Source organism: Aotus nancymaae, unplaced genomic scaffold (assembly GCF_030222135.1).
Source record: "Aotus nancymaae isolate 86718 unplaced genomic scaffold, 86718_ANA_hifiasm-v0.15.2.pri h1tg000117l, whole genome shotgun sequence".
NCBI classification, from domain to species: Eukaryota; Metazoa; Chordata; class Mammalia; order Primates; family Aotidae; genus Aotus; species Aotus nancymaae.
Genome location: NW_026988532.1, coordinates 7,351,340 through 7,368,602, shown reverse-complemented (window position 1 = coordinate 7,368,602; position 17,263 = coordinate 7,351,340). Strand labels below are relative to the sequence as shown.

The following is a 17,263-nucleotide window of genomic DNA, read 5'->3' as shown; positions in this document are numbered from 1 at the left end:
TACAATCACGGCTAATTGCAGCCTCAATGTCCCTGGCTCAATTGATCCTCCCACCTCCTGAGTACCTGGAACCACAGGCATGTACCACAATGCCTGGCTAATTTTTATATTTTTTGTAGAGACAAAGTTTTGCCATGTTGCCTAGTGTATTAGTCCATTCTCATGCTGCTATAAAGAACTGCCTGAGACTAGGTAATATATAAGGAAAAAGGTTTAATTGACTCACAGTTTTGCTTGGCTGAGGAGCCCTCAGGAAACTTACAATCATGGTAGAAAGGGAAGCAAACACATCCTTCTTCAGATGATGGCAGAAAGACAGATGCCTAGCAAAGAGGGAGAATACTCATAAAATCATGAGATCTCATGAGAACTCAATCACTATCATGAGAACATCAGGATGAGGGTAACCTTCCCCATGATTCAATTACCCCCCACTGGGTCTCTCCCATGACATGTGGGGATTATTGGAACTACAATTCAAGATGAGATTTGGGTGAGGACACAGCCAAACCATATCATTTTGCCCCTAACCCCTCCAAAATCTCATGTTCTCACATTTCAAAGCACAGTTGTGCCTTCCCAACAGTCCCCCAAAGTCTTAACTCATTCCAGCATTAACCCAAAATTCCAAGGTCTTATGTGAGACCATGCAAGCACCTTCTGCCCATGAGCCTGTAAAATCAAAAGCAAGTTAGTTATTATAATTCCTAGATACAATGAGGGTACAGGCATTGAGTAAATACACTTGTTCCAAATGGGAGAAATTGGCCAAAATGAAGGGGCTACAGGCCTCATGCAAGTCCAAAATCCAGTGGGGCAATCTTAAAGCTCCAAAATGATCTCCTTTGACATCATGTCACACATTCAGCTCACACTAATGCAAGTGGTGGGCTCCCACGGCCTTGGGCATCTCCACCCCTGTGGCTTTGCAGGGTACAGCCCCTCCCCTGGCTGCCTTCACAGGCTGGTTTTGAGTGTCTGTGGCTTTTCCAGGTGCACAGCGCAAGCTGTCAGTAGATCTACTGTTCTGGGCTCTAGCGGATGGTGGCCTTCGTTTCACAGTTCCATTAGGCAGTGCTCCAATGGGGAGTCTGTGTTGGGGTTCCAATCCCACATTTCCCTTCTGCACTGCCCTAGCCAAGAGTCTCCTTGAGGGCTCCACCTCTGCAACAAACTTCTCTATGGACATCCAGGCATTTCCATACATCCTCTGAAATCTAGGCAGAGGTTCTCAAACTTCAGTTCTTGACTCTGTGCACCCACAGACTCAACACCATGTGGAAGCTGCCAAGGCTTGGGGCTTTCACCTTCTGAAGCCATGGTGCAAGCTGTACCTTAGCCCTTTTTATCCATGACTGGGATGCAGGGCATCAAGTCCTGAGACTGCACAAAGCAGCAAGGCCCTAGGCCTGGCCCATGAAACCATTTTTCCCTCCTGGGCCTCTGGGCCTGTGATGGGAGGGCCTTCCATAAGACCTCTGAAATCCCCTGGAGTCATTGCCTTGATTAATGTTTCACTCCTTGTTACTTATGCAAATTTCTTGAGCTGGTTTGAATTTTTTCCTCAGAACATAGATTTTTCTTTTCTATCACATCATCAGGCTGCAAATTTGCCAAGCTTTTACTCTCTAATTCCTCTTGAATGCTTTGCCACTTAGAATTTTTTTCTGCCTGATACCCCAAATCATCTCTGTCAGGTTCAAAGTTTCACAGATCCCTAGGACAGGGGCAAAAAGCCACCATTCTCTTTGCTAAAGCACAGCAAGAGTCATCTTTGCTCTATTTTCCAACAAGTTCTTCAACTCATTCAGAGATTCCCTCAACCTGGACTTCACTGGTCATATTACTACCATATTTTAGTCAAAGCCATTCAACAAGTCTCTGGGAAGTTCTAAACTTTTCCACATATTTTTGTCTTCTGAGCCCTCCAAATCTCTAAGAAGTTTCAAACTTTCTCACCGTTTCCCTGTCTTCTTTTGAGCCTTCCAAACTGTTCCAACCTCTGCCTGTTATCCAGTTCCAAAGTCACTTCCACATTTTTGGGTATCCTTATAGCAGCACCCCACTCCTGTTACCAATTTACTGTGTTAGCTGGTTCTCTATACACTGCTATAAAGAACTGCCCGAGACTGAGTAATTTGTAAATGAAAGAGGTTTAATTGACTCACAGTTCTGCATGGCTGGGGAGGACTCATGTAACTTACAATCATAGCCAAAGGGGAAGCAAACATGTTCTTCACATCGGGAAGGGAAGGAGACGTGCTGAGCAAAGAGGGAAAAGCCCCTTTAAAACCATCAACTCTTGTGAGAACTCACTCACTTTCTCGTGACTCTTTCCCATGACACATAGAGATTATGGGAACTACAATTCAAGATGAGATTTGGGTGGGGACACAGTCAAACCATATCATCTAGGCTGGTATCAAAATCCTGGGCTCAAGTAATTCACCCACCTTGGCCTAGCAAAGAGCTGGGATTACAGGCATGGGCCACCATATCCAGCTGGTCTTTTGATTTCTTTTGATTTTAATCATCCATTGGTTCTGCTTCTCTAGAGAACCTTAATAGATAATTGGCATGAAGTGATATCTCATTGTTGTTTTGAGATCTCATTTGTGTTTATATTTCTTTGATGGATGACTTGGGTTTTTTTGTACTTTTGGGCTATTATTATTATTACTAGTGTTTATACTTCTTCAGTAAAAATATTAGAAACACTTTTTAAAGGCAGAATGTAACCAGTTTCCTATAGGTACGTAACCATCATGGACCTTCTCTCAAGTGTTTAGCCATCGGTATTACTCATGTTACTCCAAATGTCAGCTTGTTTTCTTCCATTTTACTGTCTCTTTGTGTCCCAAATATGAATTAATGGGAAAAAAATTTGAATGGTGCTTGATATGGTTTGGATACTTGTCCCCTCCAAATCTCAAGTTGAAATGTGACCTTTGGTGTTGGAATTAGGGACTAATTGGGGTTGTTTGGGTCACAAGAGTGGATCCTTCATTAATGGCTTGGTGATAAGTGAACTCTATTAGTTCATGAGAGCTGGTTGTTTATAAGAGCCTGGCACCTCATTTTACTCGTCCTTCTCTCACTATCTGACACACTTGCTCCCCCTTTGCCGTGAGCAAAAGCTTCCTGAGGTCTCACCAGAAGCTAAGCAGATGCTGGTGCCATGCTGTAGAACTGTGAGCCAAATAAGCCTCATAAATTACCCAGTCTTGGGTGTTTGTTTAAAACAACACTAAACGGTAACACAGTGCTGATTGAAACAGCTGTGACGGGGTCATCAGGGCATAAGAGAGGAGTCACTGGGTTGAAATAAGGCCTCCTACTTATACCTGTTCAGTAGAAGCTATAGATAGGAAGTTGCTGAAGCAGGCATTCCCTCTGAAACATGTGTTTCACATATATCATAATTATCTTCTGCTCTCAAGTAAAAATCCATTTTTCTTTTAGACTTTCATCTCTATCTCATTTCCCCTGTTTCCTCTCATTTTCTTATCTCTAGGTTTCTTTCTCCACAATTAACGAGAACCGTGGCACGCTTCACTCCAGTTATTCTTTGTCTATGCAACTTGCTTCTCTGCTGCATGGCTCTTATGGTTTGTAATCATTGGCTCATTTGTATAGCTCAGTGGTTAGGAGTACAGTTTAGAGTTAGAATGCCTGGGTTGAAACACTTAATTCTACTCTACTTACTAGCCTTGTGACCCATAACAAAATTCTTAGACTCTCTTTGTCTGTAAAATGGAGAGTATAGTAAATACCGGGGCTTGTTTTAAGGATCAAATGAGTTAATGTGTGAAATACTTAGAACAATGCCTGGCAAATGCTCAGTGAATATTGGCTATTGCTTGCTTTTGTTTAGTGCCTGTTCTTCCCACAGAGGGCACAGAGCGTATGTATCTGGCTAACAGTTCTATGTCCACCACATTGCAATAATGGACTCTCAGAAAATATTGAAGAATCTGTTAAAGAATGAATAGAATTATCCCAGTGAAAAGGGTAGGTGGGAGGTAGTTAGGGGAAAGGGCACATATAGCCTTGGAAGCAGCATGTATGGGGAATGGGTCACACAGTGTTTCTCGGTACTCTCTAGACTACAGTGGGCCACCTCTTAGCTAGTGGTCTATGGATTATTTCAGCAATCTGTTGGAAACAGCCATGGATATGTTAATAATGACCCATTTGTGGGTTCTAAGAAAAAGGACAATTACAGTACTAGAAAATGATCATATGTAAGTCAAGAGGGGAGATGATTATTTGTTTTAAACTGTTCTAAAATTCTTATTTAGGATAGTAGGGGCAAACATTAACTTTAGATTTTGTTATATATATGGTAAAATTTCAAGGTAAATGACTGAAACTATAGTAGTTGAGTATATAACTTCCAAACCATGGAGGAAATAAATGGAATAAGAAAATAAATATGTAAACATAAGATTCAAACAATCCAGTGACGAGGAGAGGGAAAAACATAGAAAGAATGAGACAATTAGAAAGCAATAGATAATGTGTGAGAAATAAATTCAAGTACAGCAAAGCTCCACTAAAATGTACCCTGCAGTAGTGTTGGGACATGATTTCCCTTCATCTCCATTCTCAAATGGAGTGGGCTAAATACCATTTTTATCCAGTTTTCCTGGGGGTTTGAGGTGGGTGGGGAGTAAGTTAGAAGATAATCACCTTCTGATCAGTTGAGACTTTCTCAGTGTAGTCTTCAATCCATAAAAATTAATGTAAACTTTGTCAGAAGACAGAGATTGTCAGATGAAAGGACAAGCAAAATAAAGTCTTAGTAACCGAAAAAAAAAATCTGGGGTAGCTATGTTAATATCAGCTATAGGGTAGCTATGTTAATATTAATTATTATTAATCTATTAATAATAGATTAGATTATATAGTAAAATCATTAATACAAATAGAGTGTCACCACATTTTAAAATTCACTATGAAGACATAAGATTTTTAAGCTGGTTGATAAAATTCTGGGGAACACAAATTATAGAGTAAAATTTGTAGGATGCACCAAAACAGTTTTTTAGAGACATCCGTTAATTAAACAAAGAAATGAGCACCTTCTTTGTGCCAGTCACTGGAAGAGGTGGCCTAAAGAAGAGAATAAAACAGTCAAAATCCTGGCACATTCAGAGTTTCTCTTAGGAGAAAACAGATACAAACGACGTTATTACCAAGAAACTTGTGAAACAACCCAAATATTTCAGACTACAATATGTTAATTTTAAGATTGAAAATGAAGTTTCTTAAAACTCAAAGGCTCAGTCACTGAGAGTTAGATTTTTTACAATCACTGTTAATTTTTCTAACTTGGAGGAAATTGATAGCATGTTTAGAATATATTTCAAGACTACATTCAAATGTTGCAACAGAACATTAAGAATTATCTTCTTGATCCACTAAGTGCAGGAAAAAAATGGATAATGAATCCATTCATTACCATCTTTCAATATTTTATCTTTCAGTTTTTGTGTTTTGTAGCTCATTGACAGAGTTTGACAGAGTGCTAAAAGTAGTCTTTAGTGAGCTGGCTGTAATTTTGGGGGTCCATTTTTTTCTAAATAATTAAAACTATCTGACAGGACCATAAAATGCTTGCTGCCATTTCCAATAACCTATACTTGTAAATGGGGTTTTTAATTTAATAAGAATATTAAGTTAGAAAAGAAACTGTCTTTCTGTGAAGTGGCCAATAATGTTAGTTTTTTTTTTTTTTTTTTTTTTTTTTTTTTTTTTTTTTTTTTTTGAGACGGTGTTTCGCTCTCGTTACCCAGGCTGGAGTGCAATGGCGCGATCTCGGCTCACCGCAACCTCCGCCTCCTGGGTTCAGGCAATTCTCCTGCCTCAGCTTCCTGAGTAGCTGGGATTACAGGCACGCGCCACCATGCCCAGCTAATTTTTTTTGTATTAGTAGAGACGGGGTTTCACAATGTTGACCAGGATGGTCTCGATCTCTTGACCTCGTGATCCATCCGCCTCGGCCTCCCAAAGTGCTGGGATTACAGGCTTGAGCCACCGCGCCCGGCTGTTAGTTTTATTTATCAATTTAGTTTCGTTCTTTGATCATTTTCAAACATTTTCAGCATTGATGCAGATGGGACAATGACAGTGGACTGGAATGAATGGAGAGACTACTTCTTATTTAATCCCGTTACAGACATTGAGGAAATTATCCGTTTCTGGAAACATTCCACAGTAAGTATACTTCATGTATTTATACTTATTTGGAGCTATAAACCATAGGTACAGTTGTCACCCAAGAACACTCTGTAAAACCTGAGTCCCAGTAGCTCCTTAACCTCGTAAGTGTTCATCCTGACAACTTGGAAGAAGTACCATCTTGATGAATAAGCTATCTAGCTTTTATTGGCATTTAAGTTTCTGCCATAGGGAAGTGTAAAAGTTGTAGGCTTTTGCTTTTTATAGATACCATATTACCCAAATAATCTCAGTACCTCATGGTTGCTAAGAATCTGTTTCCTTGTTTGGTCAGATTGCCTCGGTTTATCTCTGTCTGGCATAAGGCATTTAAAATAATCATTAAAGGTTACAGAATCTTTTTGCTTCATCTGCTTAGCTTAGATGGCATTTCACACCAGTTTGTTTTCCACAAAACTTTCAAATTTTGATTGTTTCATTAATATTCTGCATACTGATGTAAACCAAGTTCTGTTATTGTGTAATCTACTTCTGAAACCATTGGGAACTCTCTGAAGGAGGTTAATTTTTTTCCCCTTAATAGGCTTATCTTCCACGCTTATTCATGGATTTCGCTAAATTAAATATGCATTAAATGAAGCAGTTCACATTGCCACTAGGAACAATACCTAAGCTTACATAAAGCATTATACAATTGTTGGTGATTAGTGCCTTCTCAACTATGAGTATAGAATAATACTATACTAGTAGTTCAGTTGCCACGATAAATTTTACACTATGTGAAGTTTTATTTACATGATTCTTACTGTATTTTTTAAGGTAGTTGATAACAGTTGAGGCTACAGTCATGTCTCCATTTTATTGATAGTAAAATGAAGGAAGAGATGGTTACTACCATAGGATAGCTCCTTCCCCTTGCACTTTTGCCTGTAAAATTTTTTATACCAAAACAATTTAGATAGTAGAATTGTAAGAATATTATTATAGAGTTATTTCTCTCAAGCTATAGCACTGTAGAATAAGTTGAAGGGGTGATGATTTCAAACAATACCTCTCCATTAGCTAAATTTTATATAGAATCTATTGCATGTTTTAAATGACAAGTCAGATTTATAAAAATATTTTTGTAAACAGTAGGTCATGAGCTTAGGGTTGTTCACATACACAGTTTTAATTTTTATTTATATATTTAAAACATATCATGGTATAAAGTATAATATAAATATAAATTTGAGATGAAGTATTATTTGAGAATCGATGAACTAAATTTATTAAAAGATGTCATCATCAATTGGATATGGTTTTCTAGCCTTACGAAAAGTGCTTACAGTAAAAAAGATTGACTATACCTGACAAAACACTGCCCTTTCATTCTGACCTAGACCAAGAGAAGCAAAGTTACTATGAATCCATGAAGAAAGAAAGTTGTAATTGTTGGTTTTGTATATTTGTAATTACTGTTTATTTCCATTTCTTGTCAACTGACACTGTACTTCATTCGTTGTGAATAGACTACTTATAATCTGTGTGCTCAAATTGGTTTAGTATAAATTCTAGGGAGAAAAGGTCATATTAGCTATAAAATAACATGATTCTTCTCTAAAACAAAAATGTCTTCTGGCATTATATATTTTTAACTAAGAAGCATGGGGATTTTTCTTCATTTTAATAGGGAATTGACATAGGGGATAGCTTAACTATTCCAGATGAATTCACAGAAGATGAAAAAAAATCCGGACAGTGGTGGCGGCAGCTTTTGGCAGGAGGCATTGCTGGCGCTGTCTCTCGAACAAGCACTGCCCCTTTGGACCGTCTGAAAATCATGATGCAGGTGAGCTTTATTATTGTGTGTCCCAGGTTTGCCCTAAATAGTCTAAAACAATGAGAAATGTAGTGCTTTGAAAAAGAAGTTTTAAAATTTCTCAGTAATAATCTTTTATACCCTAAAATGTATATCTATTTTGTTAGTGTTAACTCTAAATTCAGTCCTTGAAAGTATGGAAGTGTACCAAACTTTAAATTGTTAATACATGTGTGTAATGAATTTTTAATCTTTGGGATTCTCTGACTATTCAAACATTTAATTTTAGAAACATCTCTAGCCATTATTGTAGGATTCTCCTTATTTATAGTTCCCTTGTTTCTTATGTACCTTACCAAAAGTAAAGTATCTCTGAAATCTAGAATCGTAGAGCAGCGATGTAATTTTAAAAATTATTCTAAAGCTGAGGTTAGCAGAGAAAGATCTGGCTTTGTAAACTGACTTTGCTATTTACTAGCAATGTAGCCTTAGGCTGACCAGAGTGGAAAGAGGGAAAGGAAAAGAATTAATATGCATTTGCTGATTGTGGTAACCCAGCTAATCCTTGCAGCAGCCCAGTGAAGCAGGTATTTTATCATTTTTCCAGGGGGAACCTGAGGCCCAGAGAATTAACTTTGCCTTTACAACAAATGAGAGGAGGAATGGAGTATCTTTGCCTCCAATGCTCCTGGTTTTCATGCTGCTTGAAACCTCTGCGGTCTCATTTTCCTTCATTCTGGAATGGGGATAAGAATATCTAACAAGAATGGTTGTAAGAATCAAACAATATAAGGTATGTGAAAATGCCTGGCACACTGGAATATCCTTTTGGAACATAGTAGTTGTTTACAAGATATTTTTAAAAGTTTGTTATACCTTTGGTCAGCACTTTCAATATTTGTCCACAGATTTCTGTACAAAAAGATTTCTGACAGTATTTTAAGCTAGCCTTCCTTCAGAATGTACCCAAATCACAAAATGTATTTAGGGGAAAAGCTAATGCTTTAAAGAAAAAGGAGAGAGGATTGGTGTGTGTTTTTCTTTAGGAATAGTAGTAACTTTACTTTTAGAGAACTTAAGTGTTCATTTTTTCCTTTGTCCTATTTTATTGTGAAGTTTATTTATTTAAAATAAAATGAATTTCTCTGGAATTTAGTTTCTGCAAATTTAAAAAGTTTCCAAAGTCAACCTTCAGGTTCGATACTTCTCTAGGACTCCGAGAACTCACTGAAAGCGTATTACCCCGGTTATGGTTTATTACAGGGAAAAGGTACGGATGAAAATCAGTCAAGTAAAGAAGCTCGTAGGGCGGAGCTTCTGTTGTCCTCTCCCTGTGAAGTCCCCATGTCTTACTTTCCTGGCACTGTTGTGTGGCACTAGGCACAGAGTGTTGCAGAGTAACCAGGGAAGCTCACCTGAGACTTCGGTGCTCAGCGTTCTTAGTGGGGCCCGTTTTCATACCGGCCACATGGCTGGCCTTCAGGATTTAACCCCTTCTGTCAGTGTGTGTGTGTGTGTGTGTGTGTTGAGTGGTAGTCACTCCTTTTATGTTAGCTGAAACAATCAGAGGAATAGTTGATTTATTTGATTATTTTGGGTGTATTAGATTTAATCAGTTCTGTAGGTGGTCATAAGGTACAGTATTTTTAAATGACTACCACATCTGTAGTATAAGTCAAGTATTTTATTAGTACTCACAGGATTGGTACATGTTGTAATGAATTTATTGCCTAGAGATGCCTCAACATATGCCAAAGAAGGTGCAATTTTTATTTTTGGTTTCAGACTTCTTTATTCCAGTGTTTTTAGCCATGATATACACAATATCCAAACCATTTCAGACTCATTTACAGTTCATGTCTGTATTACTTCTTCTTTTTTTTTTTGCCTGTAGTCCCAGCTGCTTGGGAGGCTGAGGCAGGGGAGTTGCTTGTACTACTTCTTCTTAATATCTTACTCCCTCTCCTCAAGAATATAAACAGTATTACCTGCAGTATATATAATATAATGTAGTAATATATTATTACCTGCAGTATACATTTTATTTCTCTTTAACTGAGCTTGTTCATATTTCAAAGGTGTTCCATTGTCTGATATGTTATCAGATAATGATACATATCAATGATACAATTTAGTTAATGTTATTTTATGAATGTTGTTCATAATTTTAATTTTCTTCTTGTCTTCTCTGCTTTCTCACACTGAAGATACCAATTATTCTTAGTTTTAGAGTTGAGACAGATCTCTAAAATCATGACAGTACTCCCTCCCATCACTATATATATTTTTTCAACCTTTCTATATTTTAATTTCAAATATACTTGCAGTTAGAAATAGTATTGAAAAAGATTGTGTGGTTACTTTAGAAAAAGTAATAATAATATGCCACCAGTATTTTTTATCATTCTACTTTTATTTTTTAGGTTCATGGTTCAAAATCAGACAAAATGAACATCTTTGGTGGCTTTCGACAGATGGTAAAAGAAGGAGGTATCCGCTCCCTTTGGAGAGGAAATGGTACAAACGTCATCAAAATTGCTCCTGAGACAGCTGTTAAGTTCTGGGCATATGAACAGGTAATTGTTATTACCTATGGAATTTATTAACAAAGAGGAGTTAGTAAACAGATTCAATAAATGTCAATGTATAATGCCTTTGGGATTCTTGTTTTAATAGGTGATTACCTTTCATGTATACTCTATAAGGAATATCACTTATAGGAGATTAGACTAAATAAAATCAGAGATTTCTCATGACCAAGTTATGGGATTCTTAATTCATCATATTATTTATAAAGAAAGTCTTTTTTGTTTTTTGTTTGTTTGTTTGTAAGTAGTTCTTAAAGGAAGGGTAACAGTTTATTCATTCTGAATTCTGAGCAGAAGCAGCACACTAACTAAGTTTTATGAAAGTGTCTCAATCTGACCTCTGGAAGGAAAACTTATAAGTTGAAGTCCTTTGTGTAATTTGACATTGCTGTAAATTTGAGCTGAGTTTAGAGTGACAGCTCCATGAAGGCAGGGCCATGGCTTCTTCCCCATGTACTCCAGCACCTAGACAGAGCTTGGGATGTAGTAAGTGGCAAGCGAGTGCTGAATGAGTGAATGAGTGAATAAATGCATTTACCTTTGAATCACTTCTCTGCTGACTTTTGTTAACTTGGATGATTTGAGCTATTGGTTCGGCCTAACTCAATGTAAAGAGGACGTACAGAGGTAAATTTTAGAGGTTGGGTTCTCTTTATGGTCATTAGCAGAACTGTCTAGCTGAGCAGCCACCGATTGTTTTTTCCATTATTTATCCCATCATTATTTATCAAAGACTGTAAGGGCTTTGAAATTCAACTCCCCCCCTCCATAGTTTTTGTATTATTTCATGTTGATTTTAGATTATTCTGGAGAGTGTTTTGTTCTTGAGCAACAGAAAACTCTTGAGAAGGTTACAGAGTATAGTGCTATCCTTTTCTTGGCCTAGGAAATAGAGAAGCAAAGAAAAAATTAAAGAAAACCTAGCCTCCAGGACTTTAATTAGAACCTATCTTTGGGAAGGTTATTTTCCTTATGTGAATATTTGAAGATTCAAATAATGATTATTAAGGGCTAATGTTTGAGGTACCCTTAGGATATTCTGACCACATACTTGGATTTTATGATAGGAAAGAAAGAGCCTAAAATAAACAAATACTCAAAAATAATGCAGTTATTTCAGTATGCAAGAAGTTTGGTATTTTTGAAAGTCCATGGATATTGCAAGCAAATATGCACATTTTACTCTATATCATTTGTCAGATTCTTACCTTGGACACCACAAACAGGCATCGTCCACCCGAGCTCCTTTCTGAGAACTCATTATAGTATTCTTATTTCTGCACACTAGGTTTCTTGGACATCAAGAGAAAGCTGTCTACACAGTGTGGTGTAGTGTTCTTGTGGGCTCTGGGTCTATGATAGTGTTTTCTCCCCTCCTGCTGAAGGTCCATTCATCCCTTGGGCACTCTAAAAGCCGCCTTCCTATGAGAAGCATATCCTAAGCATCTCAACCAAAACCAGTTCCTCCCATGTCCAGCCTCTCTCGCGTGCTGAATTGCAGAATATCCCATTTTTCATTGGATAATCCCAGTTCGTTCTAAATTACTTCAAAATATGCAGTATGTATTCTCAAATTTCCCGGAGTTTGTAGCTAGCTCACTTCTCGGTTCAGTTAGGTTTTGTTCACTGAATAGCTAGCACTTTAGGAAACTAAGAAAAGGGTCTTTTCAGTGTAGCTCTGTCAAACACATCATCAGTTTGGTAAAGCTGTGTTCTATGTGGGTTGTCATTACCATAGTAGTGTCATGGTATCATTGACAGGGTGGTAGTGTGGGGTAGTGTTCTTGTGGTTTCAGCTGCCATCTCTGCACTGACCACCTTCTGCTCCAACATCTTTCTCTTTATCGCATCACCGGAGATCTACCTGTGTAGTGCATGTGTCGGCATCTCTGCTTGCATGTTCCAGGAGTGCCTCCCACTCAACATGTCCACCATGCACAGTCATCTTTCTACTAATCCCTGTCTCCTGACCCTGCTCCAGCAACACACACACACACACACACACACACACACACACACACCCTTCCTCTTTCTATATGTCATATGGTGGGGAATGTCCTTTAGTACCTTACTCAGGAGTTAGTTCCTCTGGAAAGCCTTCTGTTCTAGTTTCCTTTTCTTACAGCACTTTCACAAGGAATTCTGACATTCTCTGTACTTATCTCCTTTGTGAGACTGTGAGCTTCCTTAGGCAGTAGCTACTTGTATTCCTAGCACCTTGCCCAGTGCCAGGAAATCCTTATTAAGTGAATTTGAAAAGACAGAACTGCCACACTGGAATTTGAACTCAAGCTTGCCTCAATCTCAAGCCATTAAGATGAAGTGGGAGCCGGGCATGGTGGCTCACACCTCTAATCCCAGCACTTTGGGAGGTAGATCGCTTGAGCCCAGGAGTTTGAGACCAGCCTGGGCAACATGGCAAAACCCCATTTCTACAAAATATATAAAAATTAGTTGGACATGGGGGTGTGTGCCTATACTAGGGAGGCTGAGGTGGGAGGATCACTTGAGCTCGAGAGGCAAAGGTTTCAGTGAGCTGAGATCACACCATTGCACTCTAGCCTGGATGACAGAGTGACACCCTATCTAAAAAAAATAAACGAAAAGAAAGGGGAAGATAAGGATTGGAGATAGAAGGAGCAGCATGTGGACAGAAGTGTAGGCACAAGAAGGCATCACTCACTGAAGAGACTGAAAGTGATTCTCTATGCCTCAGGAGTGGTGGAGTGTGTTTCGGGAAAGGTAATGATGAAAGATAAGCAGGGGCCAAATGTAATAGGAGTCTGGATTTATATGATAGGGGCTATTGTAGCGTCTTATATAGGGAAGTGAAATGAGTATATTCACATTTAAGGAATATCAACCTGAAAAAAAGAATGGAGACATTGTTGGGGGAGAGTGGGGCTAGACTAGAGGCAGGGAGAATATTTAATTCAGGTAAGAAATGATGAACACCAGTATAAGTTGATGTCTTTAAGGAATAGAGAAGGGAATGAACTGAGAAATATTTTGGGACTTGAATCAACAGAAATCACTGACTAGATATGGAGGTGAGAAAGAGAGGAGTCAAGGATGATATCTAGTTTCTAACTTGAGCGACTGTATACAGAGAGAATACAATATCAGATGAGTTTGAGATGTATGGGACACGTACAGGGAACTGTCCAGTAAATAACTGGATATATCAGCTAGCAATTAAGAGAGAGAGATCTTTGATAGAGAGGTTGTTCCTGAGTTGAGCCATTGGAATGGGCAGGATCACTTAAGAAGAGCTTATAAATAAGAAGAATTCTAGGAATAAGTCCAAAGGGAGAGGTGAAAGAAGAAACTTGCAAAGGAGACTGAGAAGAAATAGCTGAAAGGATGGGAGGAAATCCTGAGAGAGGGATGGCCTAGGAGTCAGTGAAAGAAAACGGTTTCATGGGAGTCAATGCTACTGGGTAGTGAATATAATAAGAGTATCTCTTAAGATTTCTCAACACAGAGATAGATGAGCTTAGCATAAATGCTTCCGTGAAGTAATGAAATGAGAAGCCATAATGAAATGAGCTTAAAGTGAATGGGAGGTGATGAAACTTGGACAGTGGAGACACATTTTTAGGGAGTTTGACTGTGAAGGGACAGGAACTAGAAGAGGGAGAGAGTGATAGATAAGAAGGATGTTGGGTGGAGGGAGGATTTGTTTTTTGGGTTTTGTTTGTTTATTTGTTTGTTTTTGAGATGGAGTCTCGCTCTGTCACCCAGGCTGGAGTGCAGTGGTGCAGTCTCGGCTCACTGCAACCTCTACCTCCCAGGTTCAAGTGATTCTTCTGCCTCAACCTCCTGAGTAGTTGGGATTACAGGCACACACCACCACGCCCAGCTAATTTTTGTATTTTAAGTAGAGATGGGGTTTCGCCATATTGGTCAGGCTGGTCTCAAACTCCTGACCTCAAGCGGTCTGCCTGCTTCACCCTCCCAAAGTGCTGGGATTACAGGAGTGAGCCACCGTGCCCAGCCTGGAGGGAGGATTTTGATTTGACTTTAATGTATCTATTGCTGAAGGAAGCATGTCAATCCAAATAAAGAAGTTGAAAACATAGGTAAGAGAGGATGATTAACCCAGCAGGTGTTCTGAGGGAGTTTGTGTGTAGGGAAAGGGAGTGGGAGTTGGAAAGGGGCTGGGGGAGATAGGTTCTATCCAGAGACTGTTAAAAGGACTAGTGGGGGTTCTCTTCCCAGCTTGTAGACAGCCAGTGTTTGCTCCCATGGCCTTTTCTTGGTGCACGTGAGAGAGGGGAGAGAGAGCAAGCTCTCTGGTGTCTGCTCTTATAAGAACACTGATCCTGTCATGAGGGCTCCATCCTGATGACCTCATAACCCCAATTACCTTCAAAAACTCATTCCCTAATACCATCACATGGGAGGTTGGGGCTTCAACATAGGAATTTGGTGGGGATGCAGCTCAGTCCATGGCAGGTAGTGATGTGCATTTTAAAACTTATTTATACAGTACAAGAAGTTACTTACTGAAGAAGGACAACAAGTTGGAACATTTGAGAGATTTATTTCTGGTTCCATGGCCGGAGCAACTGCACAGACTTTTATATATCCAATGGAGGTGAGTACCATTGTGAAGTCTGACTGTGTGGTGTTGTTTGTGTTGGTTGTCTATTGCTGTGTAACAAGTGGGCAAAGGTCATGAACAGACACTTTACAAAGAAGACAAACATGAGGCCAACAAACATATGAACAAAAGCTCATCATCACTGGTCATTAGAGAAATGCAAATCACAACCACGATGAGATACCATCTCACGCCAGTTAGAATGGTGACCATTAAAAAGAAAACAACAGATGCTGGAGAGGATGTGAAGAAATAGGAATGCTTTTACACTGTTGGTGGGAGTGTAAATTAGTTTAATCATTATGGGAGACAGTGTGGCGATTCCTCAAGGATCCAGAACCAGAAATACTATTTGACACATTACAGGGCATATACCTAAAGGATTATAAATCATTCTGCTATAAAGACATATGTACGTGTGTGTCTATTGCAGCACTGTTTACAATAGCAAAGACTTGGAACCAATAAAAATACCCATCAGTGACAGACTGGATAAAGAAAATGTGGCACATATACGCCACGGAATACTATGCAGCCATAAAAAAGGATGAGTTCATGTCCTTTTTGGGACATGGATGAAGCTGGAAGCCATCATTTTCAGCAAACTTAACACAGGAACAGAAAACCAAACACCACAGGTTCTCACTCATAAGTGGGAGTTGAACAATGAGAACACATGGTCAAGGGGAGGGGAACATCACACACTGGGGCCTGTTGGGTGGTGGGGGTCAAGGAGAGGGATAGCATTAGGAGAAATAATGTAGATGACAGGTTGATTGGTGCAGCAAACCACCATGGCACGTGTATACTTATGTAACAAGCCTGTACATTCTGCACATGTATCCCAGAACTTGAAGTATAATAATAAAAAAAAGTAGGCAAAAACAGAAGAAAAGAAAAAGAATATATGACAAAGACCTAATATTTTAGGCTTGCAAAGACAAATATTTTATTATTTGGTCTTTACAGAAAAAGTTTTCTAACCATTGCTTTACAGCAAAAATAGTATTGTAGATGTGGAATGTATTGATATAGCATAGGGTTTTTTGGTAACTGATAAGACTTAAGATAAATACAACTTTCACCAACGTGTGGTATGCATGCTAATATAGCTTTCTTTGCAAGCATCTTAATATGATTGCTTATATTACTCCACACACCTCTCAAAAAAAAAAAACTTAATACCTATTCTTCCTTTTATATCCTCCGTATCAGTTAATAGTATCACCTTCCCCACTCTCCACTGCCCCATAGTGTGTTTGTAGTACCATATCCCTCACCTTCCAGACACAGGTGGTCACCAGTCATTTTTGTTAAGATTGCAGTAGATTATCTTGCCTCCATTTCCTTGGCCACTTTCTTCATCAGATACTCCTTGCAGTAAATGGGTGTCTCTGGCTGTGGTCCTAGCCCCTTAATAGAGGTAATACTTGAAGGAGAATGTATCAACAAATTGTACAGTCAATTGATGATATGTGCTAGGTTTATGTTCTGTGTAAAATTACTTCATTTGAATTCCGTGATGATAGAGTTAGTATGAATAATAATATTTTGTTATTTTATATCCAGGTTATGAAAACCAGGCTGGCTGTAGGCAAAACAGGGCAATACTCTGGAATATATGATTGTGCCAAGAAGATTTTGAAACATGAAGGATTGGGAGCTTTTTACAAAGGTTATGTTCCCAATTTATTAGGTATCATACCTTATGCAGGCATAGATCTTGCTGTGTATGAGGTGAGTTTATAGCAATCTTTTGAATCTGAAAATGCAGTTAAATAGCTCCTGTTAGAATTTGACTTTATATGATGAAGTAGATATAAACCAGAAAACAGTTTGTGACCAGAAGTAAATTCAGCATGTGTTATTTGAACCTTCAAGTAACTTAAGTGTGAATATGCATCAAGTCACTTTGTATTAGATTTCCTTGGGAATTGCTTTTGTTAATGAAGAGTAAACTCAAGGTTAGGTATAGTTGTTCACCTTAAAAGGTGATTCTAGTGATTGTTTTCAGGGAAGATACAATAAGCAAATAAGTTCCTTTGTTTTGGATTTGCAAAAATCTGACATTAAGCCAAGTGACTA

General features: G+C 38.6%; 1 protein-coding gene across 1 annotated transcript in view; it reads left to right on the top strand.

The window, feature by feature from the left end:
• Positions 1-17,263, top strand: part of SLC25A24 (solute carrier family 25 member 24) — a 46,852-nt gene that overhangs the window by 19,762 nt on the left and 9,827 nt on the right. The window contains exons 4-8 of the mRNA XM_064371075.1: positions 6,108-6,219; positions 7,856-8,014; positions 10,408-10,560; positions 15,065-15,172; positions 16,748-16,915. Coding sequence (XP_064227145.1) covers positions 6,108-6,219; positions 7,856-8,014; positions 10,408-10,560; positions 15,065-15,172; positions 16,748-16,915 — 700 coding nt within the window. The remainder of the gene's footprint in view (positions 1-6,107; positions 6,220-7,855; positions 8,015-10,407; positions 10,561-15,064; positions 15,173-16,747; positions 16,916-17,263) is intronic.